The sequence below is a fragment of the Clinocottus analis genome, unplaced genomic scaffold, assembly GCF_023055335.1.
Source record: "Clinocottus analis isolate CAN_PGR_092001 unplaced genomic scaffold, fCliAna1.0.p SCAF_11, whole genome shotgun sequence".
In the NCBI taxonomy this organism is placed as follows: Eukaryota; Metazoa; Chordata; class Actinopteri; order Perciformes; family Cottidae; genus Clinocottus; species Clinocottus analis.
This window is the reverse complement of record NW_027175832.1, coordinates 8682353-8705954: the sequence shown is the minus strand read 5'-3', so window position 1 is coordinate 8705954 and position 23602 is coordinate 8682353. Positions and strand designations below refer to the sequence as shown.

The following is a 23602-nucleotide window of genomic DNA, read 5'->3' as shown; positions in this document are numbered from 1 at the left end:
GCTCCCTTTCTCGAGCTGTCTAGTTGACTGTTCCTCTGTAACAAAGTACAGCAGAAAGCCATAATACAGTTACTACAGAGTGACTGCAGTTTTGTTTTTAGCTCTGGTTTGTGGTATTTCTTTCTTCACATGAAAAAAAGCCCATGATTGACTCGTCACTACTTACCGCGTAGCCTACTAGCTTTGTAGAGCAGCACTTTTTTCAAATGGTGTGATGGTTTATGTTCACTTTAAAGCTGTTTTCTTTTCTTCAAAATCACCCAAAGGATTTAGTGTGGTTTAGGGTCAGGAAACATTGAAACGTATTTAAAGGACGTTTTAAAATATTCAGTTAAAATCTGAGTCGCAGAACAGTGCTCATTCACACATTCTTGATGACACAGATTTCTCTTGACTCGGAGGACTTTTTAAGATGTGCATACATTTCAAATCCCATCCCTGATGATCCTTCTATTGCAAGGCAGGCGGGCAAAAAAAAAAAGTGAGAAGTCCAGGTGTGCGCAGTAACGGTATACGGTAATCCGACCGCTAAGAAGACGCGGCTGACATTGATGTAAGATTTTAATCTGCCGCTCCTCTTTGCCGGGCACGCTTTGCAATAACGAGAACGGCTGGGCACAACCGAGAGATTCACGGCGAGGTTATGAGCCTCTATTAAGGAAAACACAGTTAGCTGAGACAAACTTTTACACGCAACGTAATTGTCTAGCATCCTAGTTCTCTTTCCCTCGAGTGCATGCGCGTGTTTAACACAGGTAAGAAAGGCCAATCATGTTAATGACGAACCAGAAGGGACAACAGGCTGAGTGTTGCAGCGACGCGCTCCGAATACTATCAATAACAGCTTGTGTGCGTATATGTACGTGTGCACAGGCTTCCATCCATCCATCCATCCGTCCCCCTCATTTCGCCTCCACAGGCTTCCTCCTCCGCTGTTAGGATTCAATTAACACAGTGCAGGCAGCCATGGCACCCTCATTAAAGCTAATTAGTTAAAACATCAGCCAATCTAGCGTTAATTGGCTTTGGTAATTAATTCAGCCCGCTAGACCATATGAAAGCAGCGGGGAGGGGGATAATGAGAGGGAGCAAAGGGGGTGGAGAGAGAGAGCGAGGACGAAGGAGAGGAGGATAAAAGGAGGGACAGAATAAAGGAAATAAGGAGATTAAATGAGGGAGATGAAGAGAGATAACTAATAGAGAGGCGCTGTGAAGGGCAGCCTCGTTTCCGCCTTTTGTCTCTTGTCGCGCCGGTCAGATAAAAAGGTCAACCAAATAAAGGGGGGAAAAAGAAGCACCAACAGTCTCATTTACAGCATGGAAATCCCTTCGGTGGAGGTTTCGCTCTCAGCTGCAACACAGCGCCAAAGAGATGGAGCTTTTTCGTGCTTGTGTTAGAGTCATGGGCGTCCGTTTTGATTGGCCCCCACTGACGCGGCACGGTCCCGTCGCAACAAGGCCCCCTGTGTGGGGGTGGAGATGAGCGACCCCCCCCCCCTCCTTTCTCTTTCCAGTCAGGTATCCCTCCTCCTGGACAGCCGAGGGAGGAGGAATGGAACAGAGGCAGTCAGCAAAGAGAGGAGAAGAGAGGTCAGCGAAAGGAATCAGCTAAACGTCTCCTCCCGCCTTGGTGTCGCATTTATTTTGTAAAGCAAAAATGAAACAAAACAGAAAACAATGAAAGTCAATGCAAAGTCAGAAGGTGCTCTCCATGCTGAGCAAGAACAATCACAAAGTAATTAAAAGTTCAATTTGTCTGCCTTTAATGTCAAATGTGCTCAACCCAAAGTCATTAAATATGAATGATTAATTATGATGATTCATTATTCATTACCGTGTATATTTAAAGCGTGGGTTGTGGTAGCATGACTATATTCATTTAAATATAGCTCAATAAAGAATTATTTGGAAAACCTATAACACATCCTTATAAGTTATTCTTATTTTTAATAAATGATCATTTAACAAACAACAGGAGCCAATTTAAATAAGGATTTCATATGTCCGTTTATCACTGGGTACAACAGCCACGATGACCATAAATGCATTGCTGGATTCCATATAAATAAATGCCCACACAATTGAATTTCTATTCCCGATACATAAACTCATAAAGCAGCTTACACTGCAGCGGCGGCTTTCAGAAACTTAGACTTTAATCCAGATGGAATAAATTCCTCCCTTTCCTGCAGCAGATTGGAAACTATGCCATATAGCGTGTGTGTGTGTGTGTGTGCGTGTGTGTGTGTGTGTGTGTGTGTGTTGATTGAGATCCAGCCAGTATAGCGGCTAGTTGTGCCTCTGCTCTGCGGGTCAGTGCTTGGTTAATGCTCCATTAATTTACTTCCTTCTCCCTCGCCACTGTCTCTCTCACACACACATACATAAACACACACACACACACACACACACACACACACACACACACACACTGACAAGGTGATTGATTGGATAAACAGCTGTCAGTAGTTGGAGGTAACCTCACCAGCATCACGCTGCTGTCTTTCAGACGGACACGCGCTGCAACAGGGTCCCAGGAGTAAAGCCCACATCACACACACACACACACACCTACACACACACGCACACTCATCAGATGACCATTTATCAGCGTAGGTTCAGAACCAGGGTGATTTATCACTCGCTCATGTCATGCCGTATCCCTTTTGTTTTCTCCGAATCCTCAAAATGTCTCATACATTTTGTCCCTTTCTATTTGTATTTCTGGTGTTTCTACTAATCTATTTATCTATCCATGCCATTTTCAGGGCTCAAACCTTCTCCATGTCACAGATTGAAAGAATATTCTACATGGAGTAACAGCCGCAGTGTTCTCATGTCCCGTCCATGTAAAATAAATGCATCTTCCGATTTACATTTCTCTCTTTTTCACGGTGCTTGTGTTCACGCAGAGGAATAGTCCCTTGGCTTAAACAGACAACAAGCATGCTGCACACACACACACATACACACACACACACACCCACACACACACACACACACACACACACACACACACACACACACACACACACACACACCTTTCCCCTCTCAATCCCTCTATCTGGCCCTGTCTTCATCCCTCCTCTCTCCGCCGCCGACATTTCATTTGCTTTTCTAAAAGTGACAACCCCAGGGAGCGCGGGGGCGGGAGGAAAGAGGGGGGGGGGGCAGCGAAAAGAGCCCGGTGATGAGTTTTGAGCGGGGCGTGGAGGAGTGCTATTTAAAAGTGCCATGCATCATTGTCAGGGAGTGAAAACGCGCAAACACACACACACACACACACACACACACACACACACACACACGGGCGCACGCCTGCAGTTAAACAGACACAGAAAAAAACATGCACACACACACACACACACACACACACACACGTAGAAGCAAATACGCTGCCCGGGTGGCAAACTGAAGTTGACCCCCGTTCCATTTCATCAAATGTCCTCTGAATGAGCCACACAGCCTCATCTATTTTGCACACACACACACACACACACACACACACACACACACACACACACAGAGAGAGCTAGTGATCAGCCTAGTGTCTAGCCTGCTTAAATCACAGCTCACTTAAGAAAAAAACATATCACCTCACAGGGTGACACACAGACACATAGACACGCAGACACACACAAAAACACGCAGACCTACACACACATACACACACACACACATACCTTTGCTAGTCCCATTTGTGTTAATGCAGCGCCCTGGTTTTGGGCTTTAGGGCTCATATTTGCCATTATGGAGATGATGGCTTTACGGGGGCCTCTCACCTCACCTTGCATCGGTTGGGGGAGAGAGGGGAGAGTGGAAATGAAGGCTGACACCTCGGTGGGATTTATTTGATTGTGGATGCGAGGCGGTGTCATCCTGGAGAGGGGGAGAATAAAGGGGGGATGAGACAGGGAGGAGGAGGCCCAGAGCCCTCGGGCTAAGTGAAAGGAAGGAGACGCGATGGCGGGGTGAAGGGAAAGAAAGAAATAAAGAAAAGGAAAGAGGGAGAGACTTTGGTGGCCGAGGGAAGGGGAGGGGGGGCAGAAGCCCTCTTTCCCTTTTCCGTGAATCAAATCAAATTCCCCTTATCGCACATTATTTGAAGAGGTTATCGGGCGCGGTAATGCGGTTACACGCCGGGCCGCGGCTGAGAGATTTCCTTGTTTACCGATGTTGGCGGGTGTTATAGCTAACCGGCCGGACGAGTGGCGAGGCGATGGAAGACAAGGGGAAGAGGAGGAGGAGGAGGAGGAGCAGGAGGAAGAAGAGGAAGAGGAGGAAGGCGTAGGGGGAACGAGGAGAAAAGAGGGGTAGCCGGCATAAACACTTGATGCATGTCAGAAAACTCATTTAGGGTAACAACATGGAGAGGGATTGGAGGGGCGTGTGTGTGTGTGTGTATGTGTGTGTGTGTGTGTGTGTGTTTGTGTGTGTATGTGTGTGTGTGTGTGTGTGTGTTTTGGCACAAACAAGGAGAACACAACTGTTCAAGGACAGAAAAACAGCCTCTACATGTAAACACTTTGTAATTCCATTTGGGAAAAGTGTGTGTGCATATGTGTATGTAGGTGCGTGCGTGTGTGTGTGTAGTGTGTGTGAGTGCGCGTCCCACCAACTCATGTGCCAACTCATAAATCTGTCCCTCCTCTTTTCTGACTGTTGTGCTTAAATCCAGTTTACATGCTCGGGCCTCATTAGCTGATTGTGTATCATTTACAGGTGGATTCGATCAGTTGCAGTGGACTTGAACAATGGAGAATGGATACAAAGAACACAAAAAAAACATTTCTGTGTGGGCTTTTTTCCCCTCAATTTTACGTGTGACTCTTTCATTTCAAGCGGTTCCTTTCATTGCTGATTGCCGCAGCGTAATATTCATTTACCCGGTGGACGGCACACAGAAGTGTTCTCTGTTTTTTTGGTTCCAGGAACAGTCCCGAGGGGCGAGATAAAAGCCAATGGGATGACACGCAATACAGGTCATTAAATGGGATTTTGGGCCCACAGTGTTGTGAGGACATGGTTTGCCTCTTAGCCCATTGAGCCATGAGGACACCCCAAATGGTTTTTTATCTCTGGCCCCATTGAGAGCCCGGTATCGAGCTGACAATCCCCGGCCTCTCTGGAGGTGGCCTTTTACCTCAGCCCATTGTAGTCTGTGACTGGGAGCCTGCGCTATCTCGCATCTATTGATTCCCACTTCATCTGGACCGAAGCGACGCATGGAGAGGGGAGAGAGACAGAGAGACAGAGTGAGTGTATGTGTGTGTGTGTGTGTGTGTGTGTGTGTGTGTGTGTTTGTGTGTGTGTGTGTGGGCAGTAGAGGAGATAAAGTTTGAAAAAAAGGATGTTTCAAGTGTTAAAAGGGAGTCAACTTGTGTCATGATGACTGACATTTGACACATTTTGGCTAAAGAGCTACTGGAACCTAACTTAAGTTTATATATATATATATATACATATATATATATATATATATATATATATATATATATATATATATCTATATATATATATATATATATATATATATATATATATATATATATATATATATACTTTATATGTGTTCAAGAAGAAAAGGGGGGCAGACCACGGAGGAAGAAAGGTTGTAAATGAAGGAAGGAAACATTAAAGCCTGGTTAGAAGTGTATCAATGCAAAGAAAGGATATGGAGGATCAGAAAAAAATTAATGAGAAGAAATAAGGCATAAAATATAGAAGAAGAAGAAAAAAGAGAAGAAAAAGAAAGGGAAGAAGGAAGGAAAAACACAAGGCCTGAACCTCGTAGATAATAGATAGTAAAGGTGGTAAAGGAAGGAAAGGAAGAATATGAGGATGAAAGGAAGGGCAAAAGTGAAACAAGGAGGGACGGGTCCTCTTTGCTCTCCACTCTTCCGTATGATGTAGCTCCCTCCTCCTCACCATCTGGTGTCTATAATTACCTGTCTGCGTGTGCGTGTGCATGTGCGCATGTGTGTGACTCCTCATCATCTCATTTATTACAAAATGTATTTCCTGTTAAGTGTAGTTTATTAAGTCTTTTTCTACTTTTTTAAATTATTATTAGTGAACAGTTTTTTGATAAAAAAAAAAAATCCAGTCATGTAGATTTATTCAAAAACTACACTTGCGTGTGTTTTTTTTTAACTTGATACTTACAATCTTGATCTGATGTGTATCAGATGTCCGCCACAGAAAAACAACTTATTACTTCTGCTTTTTAGAGACCGGTTTCAATACAATGGATGTCTGTGATGTTCAAATACATTTAAAACACACACACACACATTGACGTTGACAGTGAAGGATGTGCACGTGACATATCGCAGGCAAATGTAGGATTATTGCACACTGTACACAACATCTGATGAAGTAGGATTCAGGGCCTCTCTGGATCCCAGAGGTGCTTCCTGCCAGACGTGTTTTGTGACACCAACAGAAACAAATATTTAAAACAGGACCCAAGGAGGAGAGGAGATGGGCTGCATCGGATTGAATGAGGACAGAAGAAGAAAGAGGAACTAAAAGAGGAGAAACAAAGGGGAGGAAAGAGGGAGATAAAGTGAAGGAGGAATGGAGTGAGTGAGGCAGCGAGGCAGACGGACGCGGGATGGAGAGAAAAAGAAAGGCGGGAAGAAAGTCAGGGAGAAACAGAAGATGAGACGATCCATCTTGGCACATTAGTGGGTGTGGGGTGGGGCGGGGGGGCCTCAAGCCTGCACTCCATCATGGCTGTCAGAGAGACGCGCACCTCCTCTCTGCTCTCCTCCACCCATCCATCCATCCATCCATCCATCCATCCATCCATCCCTGCGTTCGCTCTGCCAGTCCAAGTATTCTCACTGAAGAATCGCGACGCTAAAAAGTCCTGTCAGGCCTATTTCCTTGTTATTGTCCCTCTCCCCTCCTCCCTCCTCCCCTTGTCTCCTCTCCCCTCCTGTGACTCCGACACCCTCCCTCTGCTCTCTGAGATTAAACGTGCGGCGTGTTGCGCCGCAGGGTTTGTGTGTGTGTTTGAGCTGTGAGGTCCAAAGCAGGACATGTGGGACGCTCTTAGGTGTGTGTGTGTGTGTGTGTGTGTGTGTGTGTGTGTGTGTTGCCCCAGCATTAATCATCTTTAAGGCACTGACAAGCCATGGTGTGCGACATCACATCACATCAACCCCCCCTCACCTCTTTCTCCCATCCTCCTTCTTCTTCTTCTCCTCCTCCCCCTTGGATTTATCTGTCCCTTCGCCTCTCCCCGTCACTCACTCCCCTCAGGGAGAGACAGAGTCTCGTATAGGTGGGAGAAAAGAGAGAAGCGCGCGGGGTGAGAGTGACACAAAAAGGGCGGGAGAACAGGAAGGAACGCTGGCGCTCTGATTTGACAACGTGTTCTAATAGCTGCACACGCGCTGACGTGACGAGAACCCAGAAATCTGAATTGGCGGCTGGTTGTCGAACCGTTTTTTTAATCAGTTTGAGCCGCAAAGAGCCGAGCCACGTCATTTATTTCACATTTTGTCGCATACAAATCAAATTTGGGGTTTTGTTCCACGCTTTCATGTTTCGGTGAGCTCGAGGCGAGTTCCCGGCTCGAGCGGACGGCAAAGCTAACGTCCCATTCGAACACACGTCTGTGCCTGTTCCATTACATCGGAGCGAGTGCAGTTTGAGAGCGTGAACACTTTTGTTTTCAAGCCCTTTTTCTTTATCTTTTTGCATAAACAGCTGAATTCAAATACAAAACTCAAACAAAACTCTTCCACTTTCTCTTATCAACGCATTGTCACAGCCAGGCATCTACGGTTCCTTTTTCATCACTGTTTTGGGAATAACACAAACAATAGTTCAACAACATTGCACAATGCAAAGGAAAATTGTCTCACATTGAAATGCACAAGAAAAAAAGAAGGTAAACTGACGGTGTGCAAAATACGTATTTACGATTTTTTTTTTACATTACAAAAGGCAAAAAAATAATCAAGGGCGGGCATACGTTAGTGTGTGTGTGTGTGTGTGTGTGTCCTCCAGGTGTGTGTTTTGTCCACGGAATAGAGAGCGCCCCATCAGCTGCAGACAGGGATTGGATCTCTCTTTGTTTGCTGTGGCGGATGGCGACGGCTTCAGCATGACTCAAATTATCTTGTCAAAGCAATAAAGGGGAGATGGGTTGGGGGGGAGGAGAGGGAAAGAAAGAAGAGAAGGCAAGCAACATGAGGGGAAAGAGAAAGTGATGGGGCAACAGAAAAAATAAAGAAAGATGGGAAAAAAGGGGGGGGTGGCGAACAATGAAATAATCAGAGAGGAGATGAGGGAGAGGAGAGAGGAGGAGAGAGAAATGAAACAAATAAATGGATGGAAGGGAGCAGAAAATTAGAAATGGATGAGGCCAGAGAGAGAGAGAAAGAGAGAGAGGGAGCGCATGGGAGGGATAGGTGTGGGGAGAAAAAGAGAAAGAGGGGCAGAGATGGAGAGTAATCGATTACCTATTTTTCAAAGTCACTTAACGTGTCCAGTGCTGTGGCTGTGTTAAGTAGCGGTGCAGGAGAATGGGAGGCCGGTATGCACTCGCACGCTCTGAGAAATGGGGGGAGGAGAAAGAGGGGTGTGCATGTGTGTGTGTCTGTGTGTGTGTGTGTGTGTGTGTGTGTGTGTGTGCGTGTGTTTGTGTGTGTGTGTGTTCCCCACTAGTTGATGAGTTCTCTTGCAGGAAACTGTTCTGACACACCAATATGTGAGCGAGGAGTACGTGTCCCCTGAGGGATGCACGTACGAGTATGTGTGTGTGTGTGAGAGAGAGAGAGAGAGAGAGGACGAAGACAAGATGTGGACAGGGAGTGTGTGTGTGTGTGTGTCCCACACCTGGTCCTCCCGTTGCCGTGGTGACAAGCAGTCTAAACGGGATATCCTGGCTGAGGCGGAGCCTATTGTTCCTCGGACTAAAAAAAGCCTGTTTGATTGGCTAAATACAGGAAATCAGGAAGTGTCCTCTGACATTAAGCACCGAGACACTTTCAATAGATTATATTTTTAGCCGGCTCGCACGGACATGAGGGCAAACTTGAGAAAGTTGGGTGTATGCTACGCACACACGCAAACACAAAGGCACAAAGACAACAACATGCAGAAAAAAGAAAAGAAAAAAAAAATTGCTAAGTGCGCACTTTCCCTACACACACAATGAACTGCACACACACAGGTGGGCCCCCGCCCTGTGCCCTGCCGATCAAGGACAATGAAGTGAGGTAGTGTTGGCAGACTCTATACAGCATTATCTCATCCACAGCGGACACTTCTTTAAATCTGCTTCGACCTGAGAGGACACGCCTGAGACGGTGCAGCACTCTATTCCAACCTTTTTCCGACTGTGTGTAAAAGCCGAATTACAACACACGTGCACTTCATGTGTGGGGTTTTTAGAGAGCAAATACTGGGGTTCAAGGCCAGCATGAATACACAGTCCTTGCTTGAGTGTCCTTGGTAAATTCAAGGCCGGCCGGGTCAACTTTGCAGAGCGTGTACGGCACGCCAGACACAAAGTCGGGAACGTTTGATTCATCTTTGTGAATCATGAAAGACAGACCTCGCAGTGTGCATCCATGTGCTCGTTACAATCTGAAATCTGTCCCGTAAACGTACTGATGTTCCCCCCCTTTTGTCCTGCTTCCCCTCTTGTCTCCAGGTAAAAAGAAGATGTCCCTGTATGACAGCCAGGCTCCAATCTGTCCCATCTGCCAGGTGCTGCTGAGGCCTGGAGAGCTACAGGAACACATGGAGACGGAGATAGAGAGGCTAACCGCCGCCGCATTCAGGTAGGCCTGAAACACGCGTGTATGATGTTTCACAGTCTTTTACGGTCCAGCATCCAGTCTCAGTACCCCCCAAAAATCTGGTCTCTGCACCCCAGTCTCAGGATACATCAGTACCCCAGACATCTTTTGAACAGTCATTACATGCAAGAGTACTTGGTTCATCTTAGAACAACCATAACTACCTTACAACTTACGTCCCTTTACGAGACAATCGAAAGATCGGCGTCTACTATTGGTAGGACAGCGGCCTCCTGGGTGAAAGTCCTTTATTTGTTATTTGTTTGGCACTGTATATTAAAAAGAATTTTAAAAAAGAAATTCCCCGCGTTTCCAGTGTTTTTCCAAGGCAAAGCAAAACACATCGCTGCCTCTCGTCATCGCGTACGCAGAGAAATCAAACGGGTGTCGATCCCGACGACCAATACTTCACCGGGCTCGTAAAGATGTGTATTTCTTTCGGCCGAGGGTTGGAGGCTGAGCTTTAACTCAGCTTTTATGTCAGGCCCGCTGACCGCCGTTCTTCCCGAGCCGAGATTTCGGCGCCATAAATCTGCATAAAAGGCAGCGGCATGCCGTCGACGTAACGCTAAGTGTTTCCTGCGGGGATTAGGATTCAAACCTGTGACCTCAAGTTCGTCGCCAACCCCCCACCCGCCCACCGTGCTTCTCCTCTGGACAGTTGCACGAGCTGTTTTACGGCAGATAAATCAACTCCAAGCCCTTTTAACGATGGGACACAACCATTAGGATCCATATTTCACCTTGACCGCACGTCGTGTGTGTGTGTGTTTGTGTACATACAGAACGTGTGTGGCCCCGTGTGTGTGTTTGTGTGTGACCCGGCGTCCACCTTAGCGGCCCAGCTTTATGATAGTCCCCATTAACCTGGAGGGACGGGGCGACAGATAGCGTCACCCCACATAAAATCACACTTCATTTACCCCCGTTTACACCTCCCTCCCTTACCCCTCCTCCTCTCATCTGTCCCCTGTCCTCGTTCCTCTCGCCCCCATTCTCCTCATCTGCCCTCTTGCTCCCCCATTTGTCTCCTTTCATCTTCTTTTTCCTGCTTTTCCCACATTTTTTCTCTCCTTGACTCCCGTTTTCACTGTTCCTTCGCCTTACCCCCTCGATCCTGTGGTTCCTTCTTCATCGGCCTCAGGAAAGGGTTTTTGAGAACCTGCGAGAAACCAACCGTCCTCCTCGGCTTTGCGAGGAGGAGAGGATGCGGTTACCTTCAAAATTAAGCAAAAGAATCGCGGAAGGAGTCGAAAATGACAACTGCAAAAAAGATCTGTGATTTGCATTATACATTGCATTTGCATTTTTTAGCAATAATTGACAAACATTAGCATTTTGCTGATCGAACCAGCGCAGTGCCAGCTTCCTGTGTGGGCCGAGCAAAATACATCATCCCTGACTTCGAGGAGGTAAGAGAAAGAGTAAGGCAGCTAAAAGAGTTTCAAACCCTTAAAAAGACAAAGAAGAATAGAACAGTAAAAAATAGAATAGATCACATGAGAGAGCTGAGTGAGGTTCATTCATCCATCTGTCGTTGTCTGATATAGTGAGGTGTGTGTGTGTGTGTGTGTGTGTTTCAATAATTAATAAAGGTTAGTAGTCTGCCCTTCACTCTTTGGGTCTGAGATACTTTGTAAGCACACACTGACACACACACACACACACACACACACACACACACACACACACACACACACACACAGTTATTTAAGGAAATAGCATCATCCCCGGGTGAGATGATGGGATGGTGGCTAACGTCACGGCTGGCTGATTTACCTACTCGCCATTAACCCGTCCAAAACGTGAACACACACACACGGACACACACACACACACACACACACACACACACACACACACACACACACACACACACACGTACACACACAGGAAAATAAATAAATAAATGCAAAAAGGAGAGGAAGGGAGGGGCTAAAGATGCAAAAGATCAAATTTAAAGATATTTTGATGGAGATGTTCCTTTGACAAACACATGCAAACATAAAATGTGACTTTGTATGTGTGTCAAATGAAATGGAAGCAGGAGATAGAATAAAAGTGTTCATGTATGTGTGTGTGTGTGTGTGTGCGTGTGTGTGTGTGTGTGTGTGTGTGTGTGTGTGTGTGTGTGTGTGTATGCATGCGCATGTGCACGCTTGCTCTCCCTCTCCCCGGCTCTCTGCATGGTGGCAGCCATCATTGAAAGTGACAGTGGGAATTTGGTCCAATTTGTAGTAAATCTGCCTTTAATGACGGCCGGCGCTCACTGAACGAAAGAGCCGTTGGTATGGAAAACGAAACGCGCGTGCATATATGCATGCATGGGTGTGTGCTTTTTGATATATATGTATATATATATATATATATATATATATATGTATATATATATATATATATATATATATATGCCCATTGGCCTCTCCTTCTGCCAGCATCTTCTCTTCTGTTCTGTGCTGTTCTCCTTCGCCCCCTCGCCACGCTTTGATTATGACTGCCACCACGTCCTCTCTGGTGACTGTGGGCTTCGTCGCTCGTTCATGGGCCATGGCTCCACACACACACACACCCACACACACACACACACACAGTAGAGCAAATGGTAATCTATCATGCCCTGTAAACGTCAGGTGGCTCGTGGGGGCAAGGTAATCTACATACCCCATCACCCCCACCAGCACTCCTCCTCTACGTACCCCTGCTCCTCCTCATTTTCCTCCTCCTCATCTTCCTCCTCCTCCATAATCAATTTGCCTCCACGAGAGTGAGCCCCCCTCGCCCCCATTCCACCTCTTCCGGCAGACGACACAAAAAGGCAAAAAGCAATCAGCGTCTCGAGGCAAGCGGCATCCCTCCATTCCTCCTTCTATCCATTCCACCCAACTCCCACTGAAAAAGGACTTATTCATCTCTCTCTCTCTTTCTCTCTCTTCCTTAGGTGGGAGGGGCCGAGCTCCCTGCTAGCTGTCAGTCAAACTCAGTAGAGGATTGATGCAGATTCAACCCTGGTTTACAGATCAGCCCACTGGTCCACATTAAGTACATTAAGAAACTTCCTCCAGGGTTACCTTGGTTTACAACCTCCTGAAAGTCCCTCCACTCACCCGTCTCGACACTCCTCCCTTTTCACGACTGCGGCAACGCGAGCCGCAAGGGGCCAAACCATGCTAACGACCCCCGTTATCCCCTATAATGACTTCGGAGGCCCGCTAGCTGTGTGGCCTGGCCAGCTAGCTGCATGGCCCGCTAGCTGCATGGCCCGCTAGCTGCGTGTCCCGTTAGCTGTGTGGCCTGGCCAGCTAGCTGCATGGCCCGCTAGCTGCGTGGCCCGCTAGCTGCGTGTCCCGCTAGCTGTGTGGCCTGGCCAGCTAGCTGCATGGCCCGCTAGCTGCGTGTCCCGCTAGCTGTGTGGCCTGGCCAGCTAGCTGCGTGGCCAGCTAGCTGCGTGGCCCGCTAGCTGTGTTGCCTTGCTCGCTAGCTGCGTGGCCTACTAGCTGTGTGGCCCGGCCCACTAGCTGCGTGGCTCGCTAGCTTCGTGGCCCGCTAGCTGTGTGACCCGCTAGCTGAGTGGCTACCTCTTGTTTGGGCCCTCCTTTGGGTCACAGCGAGTTCAGAGAGGGCAGCGCATGACGCGCCATAGCAACGTGCCGTCATCCTTGTGCCGTCTGTGAGCGCCCACGGGCCCTCACCTGTCCTCCCCCTGTTCACACGCGTGGCCTCATTACCACAACACCTCTTAAATTGCTTTGTCTCCCGTCTCTCGTCTCGCTATCTTTTTTTTCTTCTCCCCGTCTGTCTGTTCTGTGTTTGTTTCGCTTTGATGTGCCGCTCATTTCCACACTCTTTCCCCTCGTCGCTTTGACATGGCAGGCAGCTGGAATTTCCAACCCTGTAAACCCCCCCCCAAACCCACCACACTCCTTCCCCATCAAAAATTCATAGAACCGGGCAAACAGACGTGTTGAAGCTGCGAGAGGAGGCGGGCGACACACCGACTCTCCCGTCAATCCCTCTCTTTCTCTCTCTCGTTTTTCCTGTCTCCCTTCATCTTTCCCTAGCTCGATCTCTCTCTTTATGTCGCCCGCTCTCCCTCTCTCGCCTCACATTTCATCTCCTTCTCTACCTCCACACCCCCACCCCTCTTTCTCACTCCCTTTCATCTCTCTATCACCCCCTCTGTCACCGTGGCAATTTTCTCCCATCGTGGCAGGCGTGCAACTGCTGTCCTCTCTCCCGCTCTCTCTTCCCCTTCGCTCCCCCCTCCTCCTCTTGTCGCTGTTTGACACTGTCAACAAGCAGGTGGAGGTGGCTGTTATTGTTGATGCCTCTGCAGAGGTTCCAGGTAATGAATAAAAGAGAGATGGAGGGAGAAGGAGAGAGAGACAGCAGAGACAGAGATAAAAAAAGGGGGGGATAGGCAGGTGTGGGTTGTTGGCAGGTTCCCCTGCATTACACAGCAGCTTGACTGTGTCACCCGTGTTTATTCTCTTTGAATGGAGGTGAGGCCCGCTGTGTGTGTGACACACACACAAACACACACACACACACATACACACACAGTGGCAAGGCAATTTACAGACGCAAACACAGTTTCACAGACATATTCACCAAACGCTTTTAATTCATTTATATCATCTGTACATCACATCAGTATATACTGTACACTGCAACACGTGCACGCTCCCACATGCGCTCGCGACTCATCGCAGATCAAAAAGGAATCAGTCGCATCAGATGGAGGACTAGTGACGATCAAAATGTCAACTCATAAGTCATAATATCAATATTTTTCTGATGTGTTTTCACCTTTCTTTGTTTTTTAATAAAAGCATGTTATAAACTCATCTTAAACTCAGAAGTGTTCAAATTGGGCTGTTAGCTAACCCAGTTTGAGTTTATGGTCTCAATCTCTAGTTTGAAGTCTTCTTCAATGCAGCATGATGTACATTTAGTATATTAGGCTCCACTTAAAGTCAAATAGACCATAAAGCCAAATGATTAAGGGCGGGGCTACCTTTTGATTGACAGGCCGCTACCACAGTGTTCTTCACTCTCTCTCACTTCTAGTTGAAATATATATATATATATATATATATATATATATATATATATATATATATATATATATATATATATAAATGCTGACGGACAAAAATGCCAAACTCAAGGCTTCAAAATCGTACTCCACAAACCAGTGTGTGACGTCACGTCCACTTCTTACACATTCTACGGTTAAAAACCTGACTCAATGTTCACATGGGCACCTGACAATAGTAGTAAAAAATTGTGGATGCATTATTTAAATAGCTGTTTAGTAGTACTCCACATGTGTTAAACTGACCTTTTATTTGTGAACTCAACGGAGTTCCTCTTTAAATCCGTGGACTTTTCACCCACGGAATTGAAAGAGCAAGTGATAGTGTCAGAACATGAATGACACTCCACATCACAAAATGTGTCCAAGGGAAAACACTCTCTCACAATGCGTCCACCCCTCCAGCTCATCATCCATTCCTCCCTGTCTCTGTGCAGCTATGCATTACATCCCTCCCTGTCTCATATTTTTCCCGGCCTTGCTCCTGTGCGCCACTTTGTAAAATCTTCTCCCAGATAAGTGACATATAAATAAGGCTTCTTATTCTTATTATCCACCCATCCAGCCATTGAAAAAGGAAATCCCTTGTCTACCAAGGCATGCTGTCAGATTAGAGGTCACGCTCAATTCCGTGTCCGAGGGGGTCTGGAGTGCTAACAGGGTCTCAAAGCAAACATGACAACCCTGTCTCGCTTTGTCAACTCGCCGCTGAGAGGCCGCCGCAACGCTCCGGAAAGCGCGGAGAGATGTATCTCAGAGGGGGGGGGGGGGGGGGGGAAGACAAATTCTGATCAATTTTGATATGGCAATAAAGTATTGAACATTGAATCCTCAGAGAGAGAAGAAGAGAGAGAGAGAGAGAGAGAGAGAGAGAGAGAGAGAGAGAGAGAGAGAGAGAGAGAGAGAGAGAGAGAGAGGGAAAATGTAACAAAAAAAGGAAAGGAAGGAAGAAAGAGGGGAAGCAAATGAAAAGAATAGGAGGGTTAAAATGTGAGAATAAAGCAATGTGTGAATTGAAAGTGTCTGTTTTGTTGGCCAATTGAGACATTTTTGACTTTCCATCAGTCTTCATCTGCAATCTTAAATGCCCCCCCTTCCGCCCCCGCCCCTCCCCCGCAGGCCGACTGCGCTGCCAAATCGCATCACCGCTGAAACCGGTTCGTTCCCGCTCTCACTAAACCGCGACCAACAGTATGCGTGACGTGACAAATGTGGAGAATGATTGCCTCGGCGGACAACGCCCGGCCGACGTTTTCTTAGTGATCCTGACATCTGCAGCAATGTTTTCAATTACCGTCAAGTAGAGTGGCGGGAGATAGACGGATCGACGGGAGAGGGGGGGATAGGGAGGAGGGAGGGAGGGGGGACTGAAGACCGTGGGACGAGAGTGGAAAATCAAATCTAGTCTATTGGTGTAGAGTTGCCTATTAGCAAAACTCCTTGATAGCCCCGGATTTCCAACTATGTCTGGGGCGGGCAAATACACCTTCCAAAAGCAATAATGTGAGATATTCAAACCAGATTCAACTGTGCCATACATATCATAGCAAGGCCACTGAATTGTACTTGTGTCTTCCTTTATGTCTTGCAGTAAGAATCCTTCACAAAAGGATGGAGCAGCTACTCCAGGAACCCCGAAGGTGAGCCCCGCCTCCATTTCTTCTCACGTAGCAGAATGTCTGTATTTTGAATTTCACCTTTTCCCACAGGCCCGACATCAAGTATGCATCGCATGCACACAAAAAAAAGAAAAAGGAGAAGAAAATGTATCAAGAGTGAATAGAAAATAAGATGTGTGACTACAACATTGTGACTGTTTTTTCCATGGCATGTGGTGCAGCTCTTTGCTGTCCGTGTGTCAGCGCTGTTGCTCCGATGCCTCTGTTCCTCTCTGCTGCACTGAGAAGGGGGAAATCAGCTGTACTGTAAGGCCTCTGTCTCATATCTTTACACGCTGAAGTACCAGTCTCCCGTGGTCCAACGGGCAGCGGAGCCGAGAGGCACTGTGCTGTGATTGTTCCAATTAGAGAGGCCGACATGCAGGCAGGCAGACAAAAAAAACAGCTGAAGAAAAGGACAGATAGCGTCAAATTGTGGGGGGGGGACAGATTCAGGAATCCATCAAGTGGGTATTCCCTTATAGCGTCTGCTTCCACTGACTCATCTGAACACGTCGCCAGCTGCCCGACGAAGACGGGTTTCGAAGAAAAGAAGTCCTGTCTGTCCTAAACATAACGCCTGGATAGTAGATTGAAAGCTGCACTTTCATAAATGTTTTGTACATATTTGCTCAAACTGTCATCCCGAAACGTAATCCAACATGGCTGACAACGTGCAATTGGCCCTTTGCTAAGCCCCGCCCCCTGCTGCCATCTACATCACCAGCCCACACGGTCACTAACTGCACACTTCACTTCCTTAAGCAGGTTATGTATACATTCAGTACACCTCTAGTGGCTAGCGCTGTATAGACATGTGAATGCTAGTCAGTGGTGGTCCCTACAATAGTATATACTATATATATATATATATATATATATATATATATATATATAGATATAGATATAGATATAGATATAGATATATAGATATATATATAGATATATATAGATATAGATATAGATATAGATATATACTCTGCTCTTCATTACTGTTAAGAAGTGTCAATGTTCCCTGAAAGTACCCCCAAAGCAATCATCATTTTCCTTTCCAACCAAAGACCACGTGAAAGTCAGACACCCCACTGCAGAACGCGTATATCCGACGTGCACATGAATGCAACATGAGAGCTCTAAAGCAATTCGAGGTTCATTCCCACACACCTTTCGGGTGCTGACCCCCCGGCTTAGAGAGCCCACTCACAGCACTGTGGGTGGGCTCGTGCTGGAGGATGGCAGGCGGAGCAGGGCCTTCCCCTCTCCGGCCGTGACTGCGCATCCCACCGCCGTCGCTTAGTATTCAGCGGCAGGCCGTGGAGAATGGAGAGGGGGGCCAGTCTGAAGCACACAAGGCCTGTTGGTCGCCGCCTCCTCCGCGGTATGCAGCACCCACCCCTGCTGGACCGGAGATTAACCCCAGCGCACCTCCTTATTGTGTCCTCCTTGCTGAGCTAAAGAGATTGGGTTTGACCGAAAAACACGTGACCACGCACACGCTGGACACTCCACCACCGCACGTGATCGTGGACACATTTAGACGCTTTATTTTTTACTTTGCATTATTCACAAAAAAACAAACTTTATTACAGTCTTTACGGCCAAATGTGAACTTCAAATTTCCGCGCCATGAGGTGTTAATCCAGTAACTCACCTGAATGTGGCTTTAAAACGCAGCGGATCTTTTTGCATGTGGATTTAATTGGTTGGTTTAAAAGACCAAAGAATTTCAATGAAACATCTCCATTTGTAATCTCTTCGTTGAATACCGTTAAATGTCAAATTATAATGATAAAACTTAAGCATATTCCCAGAACGCCTCTCCCCAGGTAAATGAGTCCTGACCTTTTTAAACCTGGGTAAAGGAGGAGAAGAAAAAAGACGACACACACACACACACACACACTCACTCAGAGGCATAAAAGCATCATGCATAATGTCCAATTTACTGTGGCAGCACTGGAGGTTGGTCATTTCTCACATATTATTATTAGATTACTGCTGTCGAGCACTTAAGCCTCTGCTCTGCCCCTTTCCGCTTGATTAATAGGGGACGACTGTAAATACAAATATTTCATAGCTGCCTTGTAAAGAAATAAAATAAAGCAGCAGCACAGTCACACATGGGAATACAAGCACGCGCACACACACACACACACACACACAGAAACACGCACAGGAAAAGCTTTGTCAGGACTAAGCCTTATAAAAAAAAGTAATATTGCTTCTGCCTCTCTTTCTTTACCATCATTATCTACTTTGTTCACTTGAGGAATTCCCTGGATTGTCTTTGTAACTGAGTGGGTTAGAGGAGGATATTGTTTTATACGTGCAATTGTGTGTGTGTGTGTGTGTGTGTGTGTGTGTGTGTGTGTGTGTGTGTGTGCGCGCGTTGCCAGACCGATTTATGGACGGCAGTGTCCCGTAATGTCACACATTTAGGCTCCTCCTTTTCAGATGTTTACCCTTCCTCCTCCTCTTTCCCCCTTTCTTCCCTCTCTTTTCAATCACTCGTTCCCTCCCTAACTCCTCTTATCGTCCCATAAAGATTAACTCTAATCAGTGGAAGGGACTTTATAGACAAAGTCAGGCAGGTTACAGTTATCATCAATGACGTGGCGCTCCCAGCATCTGTGGCAATAACGCTATTGAAATCCTCCCAAGGGTAAAGATTCCCCATTCCCAGTTTTTTCTTCTCTGTGTAAAACCTGTTTAATACAAAAATACATTTTACATGTTAGACTAGAAATGAGATATTGTCCTTTTTATATGTATTCATTTGATACAAACAACAAGGTCAAACATTCTACGGTAATTATACATTTTGCTTTGACTTTAGCACGTATCAATTGTAATTTCAGCTGCTTCCATCTCGTACTCTCCAACTGCTTTCGTCTGTTACTCTTCAACTCATTTCATCTCTTGCTCTTCAACTCCTTTCATATTGTACTCTTCAACTGCTCTCACTCTTCAGCTGTTTTCATCTCTTACTCTTCAACAAGTTTCATGTGTTACTCATCAAATGACATACCAACTGCTGCTCCTCTGATGACACTTTTGCTTACATTGTCTTGCCCTGAACACACTGGAATTTGTGCTAATTTCCTTCAGGATGTTGCACAGCTCAACTCTTTTCAGTGCTTCAACTTTGGCTGAATCTCAAACTCCTTTCAGCACTCAAATTTCAACTGATACTTCAAGTCAGAACTTACACTTAAATTAACACTTTGACTCCATTCAAAGCTGACACTTAAAGCTACAGTTGGTAACTAAAACAATAACAGAACATCCGTGAGCTCCTCCGTGCTTGTTGAAAACAGTCGAGCCAAAACCAAGCAGCGTCCACGCCAGAACTGAAACTATCAGCGTTTTTGATCCGCGCTTCTCCCAATGAAAGTTTCAGCAGCCAGCACATGCGTGTATTCTTCAGAACAATGTATCGGTTTCCACTTGTTGCATTGAGCTTGTATGGACCTTCGTGGTAAATCACCTGAATGGTCTCAGGCCAAAGCTATGGCGTGGGCGGCGGCGTGAAGGGCCGTTCTCTCGCCAACGGTGAAAGAGTATCTGTTTTCCTTCGGTCTGAATTTCTTTTTCAAACCGCATTACTCTTTTCTTGTCCATGTTTATTGATCCGTCCCATGCTGCAGCTGTCAAGCGAAAGACAGACTCTGCTGATATAATAACAAGATCATCTGCATATAGAAGACATTTTCTTTCTCTTTCTCTCCCTCTAGTCAATGCTGTTGTCGGTGCACATCAAGCGTGAGGGAGAGTCTCCTGTGGTCTCGCCGATGTCCTCCGAAGACGCCCACCACTCCGACAGATACCAGGTCAAACTCTTTGCCGCACACACACACACACACACACACACACACACACACACACACATAGATTGACACCATTCCGTCCTGGGTGCCCCTTATATCCAGCTACATTGTGGGGACAGGACATTTGGTCGCTTGGTCAGATTATTTTCTCAAGATATGTGAAATTTCCGAACGCCATGAGAAAGATAACAGTGTAGCAGCAAAGGATTACGGTCAATTTTGTTTTTCTTTTACGCCCTCTCAGCAGTTCCGTTGACCAGCAGGCCAATCTCCTTAAATCTCAGATGTCTGGAAAGCCCCCCCTCCCATTGCTTTTATCTCTTAAATTCATCAAAGTTTGTTCGGGTAATTCTTCTGGTCATGATGTATCTCTGGGTTAAGTGGGTTTCCCCCCTCACACCATAAAATAAGAACTATTAAGTCCACACAGACGTTACATCCATACGTCCAGGATGACACAGCTCATAAAGACCTTATAGCGATAAAGTAGATTTTCTCATTAAGTGAAACTGCTGAAATCACCTTATATTATACAAATGATAAAGTCAATGGTGACTCTTTTTACCACCCGGTGGCGGACTCCTCCGTGCCTGTCAGTCGGTCCTCCCTTCCTCTCTACCTCCTCCTTTCCCCTGAAGAAAACCCTGACCTATCCGCGGCCGTGCAATGAGTGTATCATAATGATACCGTAGTAGTGGCCACGCGAGGCAAGTGGGCCGATAACTCAAGCGGTCGGCGGGGAGGGGAGACGGACGGAGGGCGAGGAGAACAGGAGGAGGAGGAGGCCCGGCTGCTCGTCGGCTCTCGCTGATGGACGATTGGGCCGGCGATGAGAGGGGGCCGTCTCCCACTCACTGTTGCCGTGTCAACGAGGGGGCATCCGTAACCGCAACCGGGGATGCTGTAGTAAGCACAAAGCTAAAGACGCACCGGCCTCAGGGGTTTGAATCCCAGTAGACCTGAGGTCCACAGAAGTGGAGATCTGACCTCACTTAATTTATTTCTCAGTCCTATACTTTTAATGATGCTATACAAGGGAATTCACCCCCGGGCCTTCTGAAAGACCCCAAATGTTCATCATTCATCAGATAAATGCAGAAATTAATTGTTGCCAGTGGTGGAAAGTAACTGACTATATTTAATCAAGTGCTGTACAATTTTGAGGTACTTTATACTTCTACCCCACTACTTTTCACTTCAATGTAGCCTACTATTGCAGATGTTACGATGAAAAAACACAGGATGAAGTGGAAACAAAGAAACCGGTGACACCCTTAGTTTGGGAAGCACTGGATTATGCCGTATTTGCATATTTTAACATAACATTTCAGACAATTTGTATTAAAAAATTCAAATACAATTTTTGAAAAGGTAAGGAAGTTTTATGGTATTAGTATATCTATGTAATTTTACAATAAAAAGCTGTAAAGGTTGTTTTCACCTCCACTTCAGTAGAGTTTACAAACTCTATTCCTATCTTGAGGTTTTTACAGAGGGGTTTGTTCATGTATATTATTTATCGCCTGGTTCATAGAACATCCCATCCTTAAACACGTGGCTAAAACAGATTTTATTATGGCTGTAGATTTTTTTTTTGATTTGTCTCATCATTGATATGGATTAAAAGGATAAATCAAATAGTCCTTCTGTAAAATCACTTTGACTCTAATATGTTGACAAAATGAAACAATACTTTATAAGTCGCTTTGGATAAAAGCGTCAGCTAAATGAAAATAATGTTGAACGTGGCTTTGTCCAAAGTTCAGATTTATGCTCTGTAATGTATACCATGAACACATGTTTTATAAGATAGTGTCCGTATTGCATCTTCAAACATGTCATATTTAAATGTAAGTAATCGACTGGGGAAGTTTCTTGGTGATATCTCATTACATTATTCACCAGTAGTGTCACCAAACACCAACTTGTCCCGCTCTGTAACGTCTCTGACTCCCCTGACTTCCCTTTTCGTTGTGGTATATCAACAGCAGCACAATAGTTGTGCGTCTTGCACATGCCTGTGTGTGTGTGTGTCGAGCTCCAAACCCATTAATCAAACGCAGCCCGTTGAACAAAACCCGCTGCCTCCCCCTAGCGGTCAGCAGCCGCAACGACACGTGACGTTCCCCCCATTTCCGTCTCCCGCGCGTCACGTGATCACAACAAGCCAACATGGCGTCGGACACGAGCGGTCTCTGCCGATGCGAGCGCCACTTTCAATCCTTTCCCATCCGCGCCGACATTTAGACTCAGGCTTCGGTTCGCAGCGATGTGCGGCCCCCGGACACTCAGTCGGGCGGTTCGCAGGAGTGAGTTTTGTGGTGGCCCGCAGAGAGAGAGCCATGAGTGAGCCCCGACAGCCATGGAGGATGAGGAAAACAATAGAGAAGTAGGTTTAGTTTACACTAGCCCCCGGTCTCAGCATCCACAGCAATCCCACTCCGAGAAGTTGTAATTGTGCTCGCAAGCATGTTGTGTTGTTTGTTCATCATCTAACGTGTCTCCTCCTCCCTCTCTTTCCTCCCTCACTTCTGCTTACAGACATTTTTACGAGTCCGAGCAAACAGGCAAACGAGATTGAATGGTACGTAAGACACAGCGTCCATCTCCCCAGTGCTTATTGACACGCATTACATGTTATTAAAAGTGTGTACTGTACTGTCATGAACGTTTTTGTAAAATACATATATACAACATTATTTATATGATTTGTTTAAAGTAAAATAAGTTGGGAAAATATATTGTATTTTAAATATATAGTATGGTATTTAAGCATCTACTGTGTATGTACTTTGTAGTAAAGTTCCATAAGAAGAGGAATTCATCATCACCACAAATGACAATGTAATATCACTGGTTCTGAGGCACAGGGGTGAAAAATAGTTGGCATACAATGTAACTATATAATGGTAATGTGTATAAGGCAACATCTCCTGCTACTGTATATTAAGGTCAGGTGTCAGTTGATCCATCAACCCTCATTACTGGTGTCATGTGACCCTGCAGCTCCTTTAGAGGGTTCAACTGTTGGGTTTGTAGCCCAAGTTTGAAACGTAAGCATCCATATTTTTGGAGCGGGGGAATAGATTGTGTGCAAATTAAAGTCATCTGTATTTTATAACCCAGGTAGCCAGAAAATTCCTTCACTTCTGTAAAACACAAAGCAAAATGTGAACGTGTTATTTTGCTTCAAACTATATT

At 46.1% G+C, this 23602-nt stretch overlaps 1 protein-coding gene across 4 annotated transcripts in view; it reads left to right on the top strand.

The window, feature by feature from the left end:
* rnf220a (ring finger protein 220a) overlaps positions 1-23602 on the top strand; it is a 156480-nt gene that overhangs the window by 107740 nt on the left and 25138 nt on the right. For all 4 annotated transcript variants that reach the window (XM_068568819.1, XM_068568817.1, XM_068568816.1 and 1 more), the window contains exons 3-6: positions 9674-9803; positions 16508-16556; positions 20309-20404; positions 22943-22985. In XM_068568819.1, coding sequence (XP_068424920.1) covers positions 9674-9803; positions 16508-16556; positions 20309-20404; positions 22943-22985 — 318 coding nt within the window. The remainder of the gene's footprint in view (positions 1-9673; positions 9804-16507; positions 16557-20308; positions 20405-22942; positions 22986-23602) is intronic.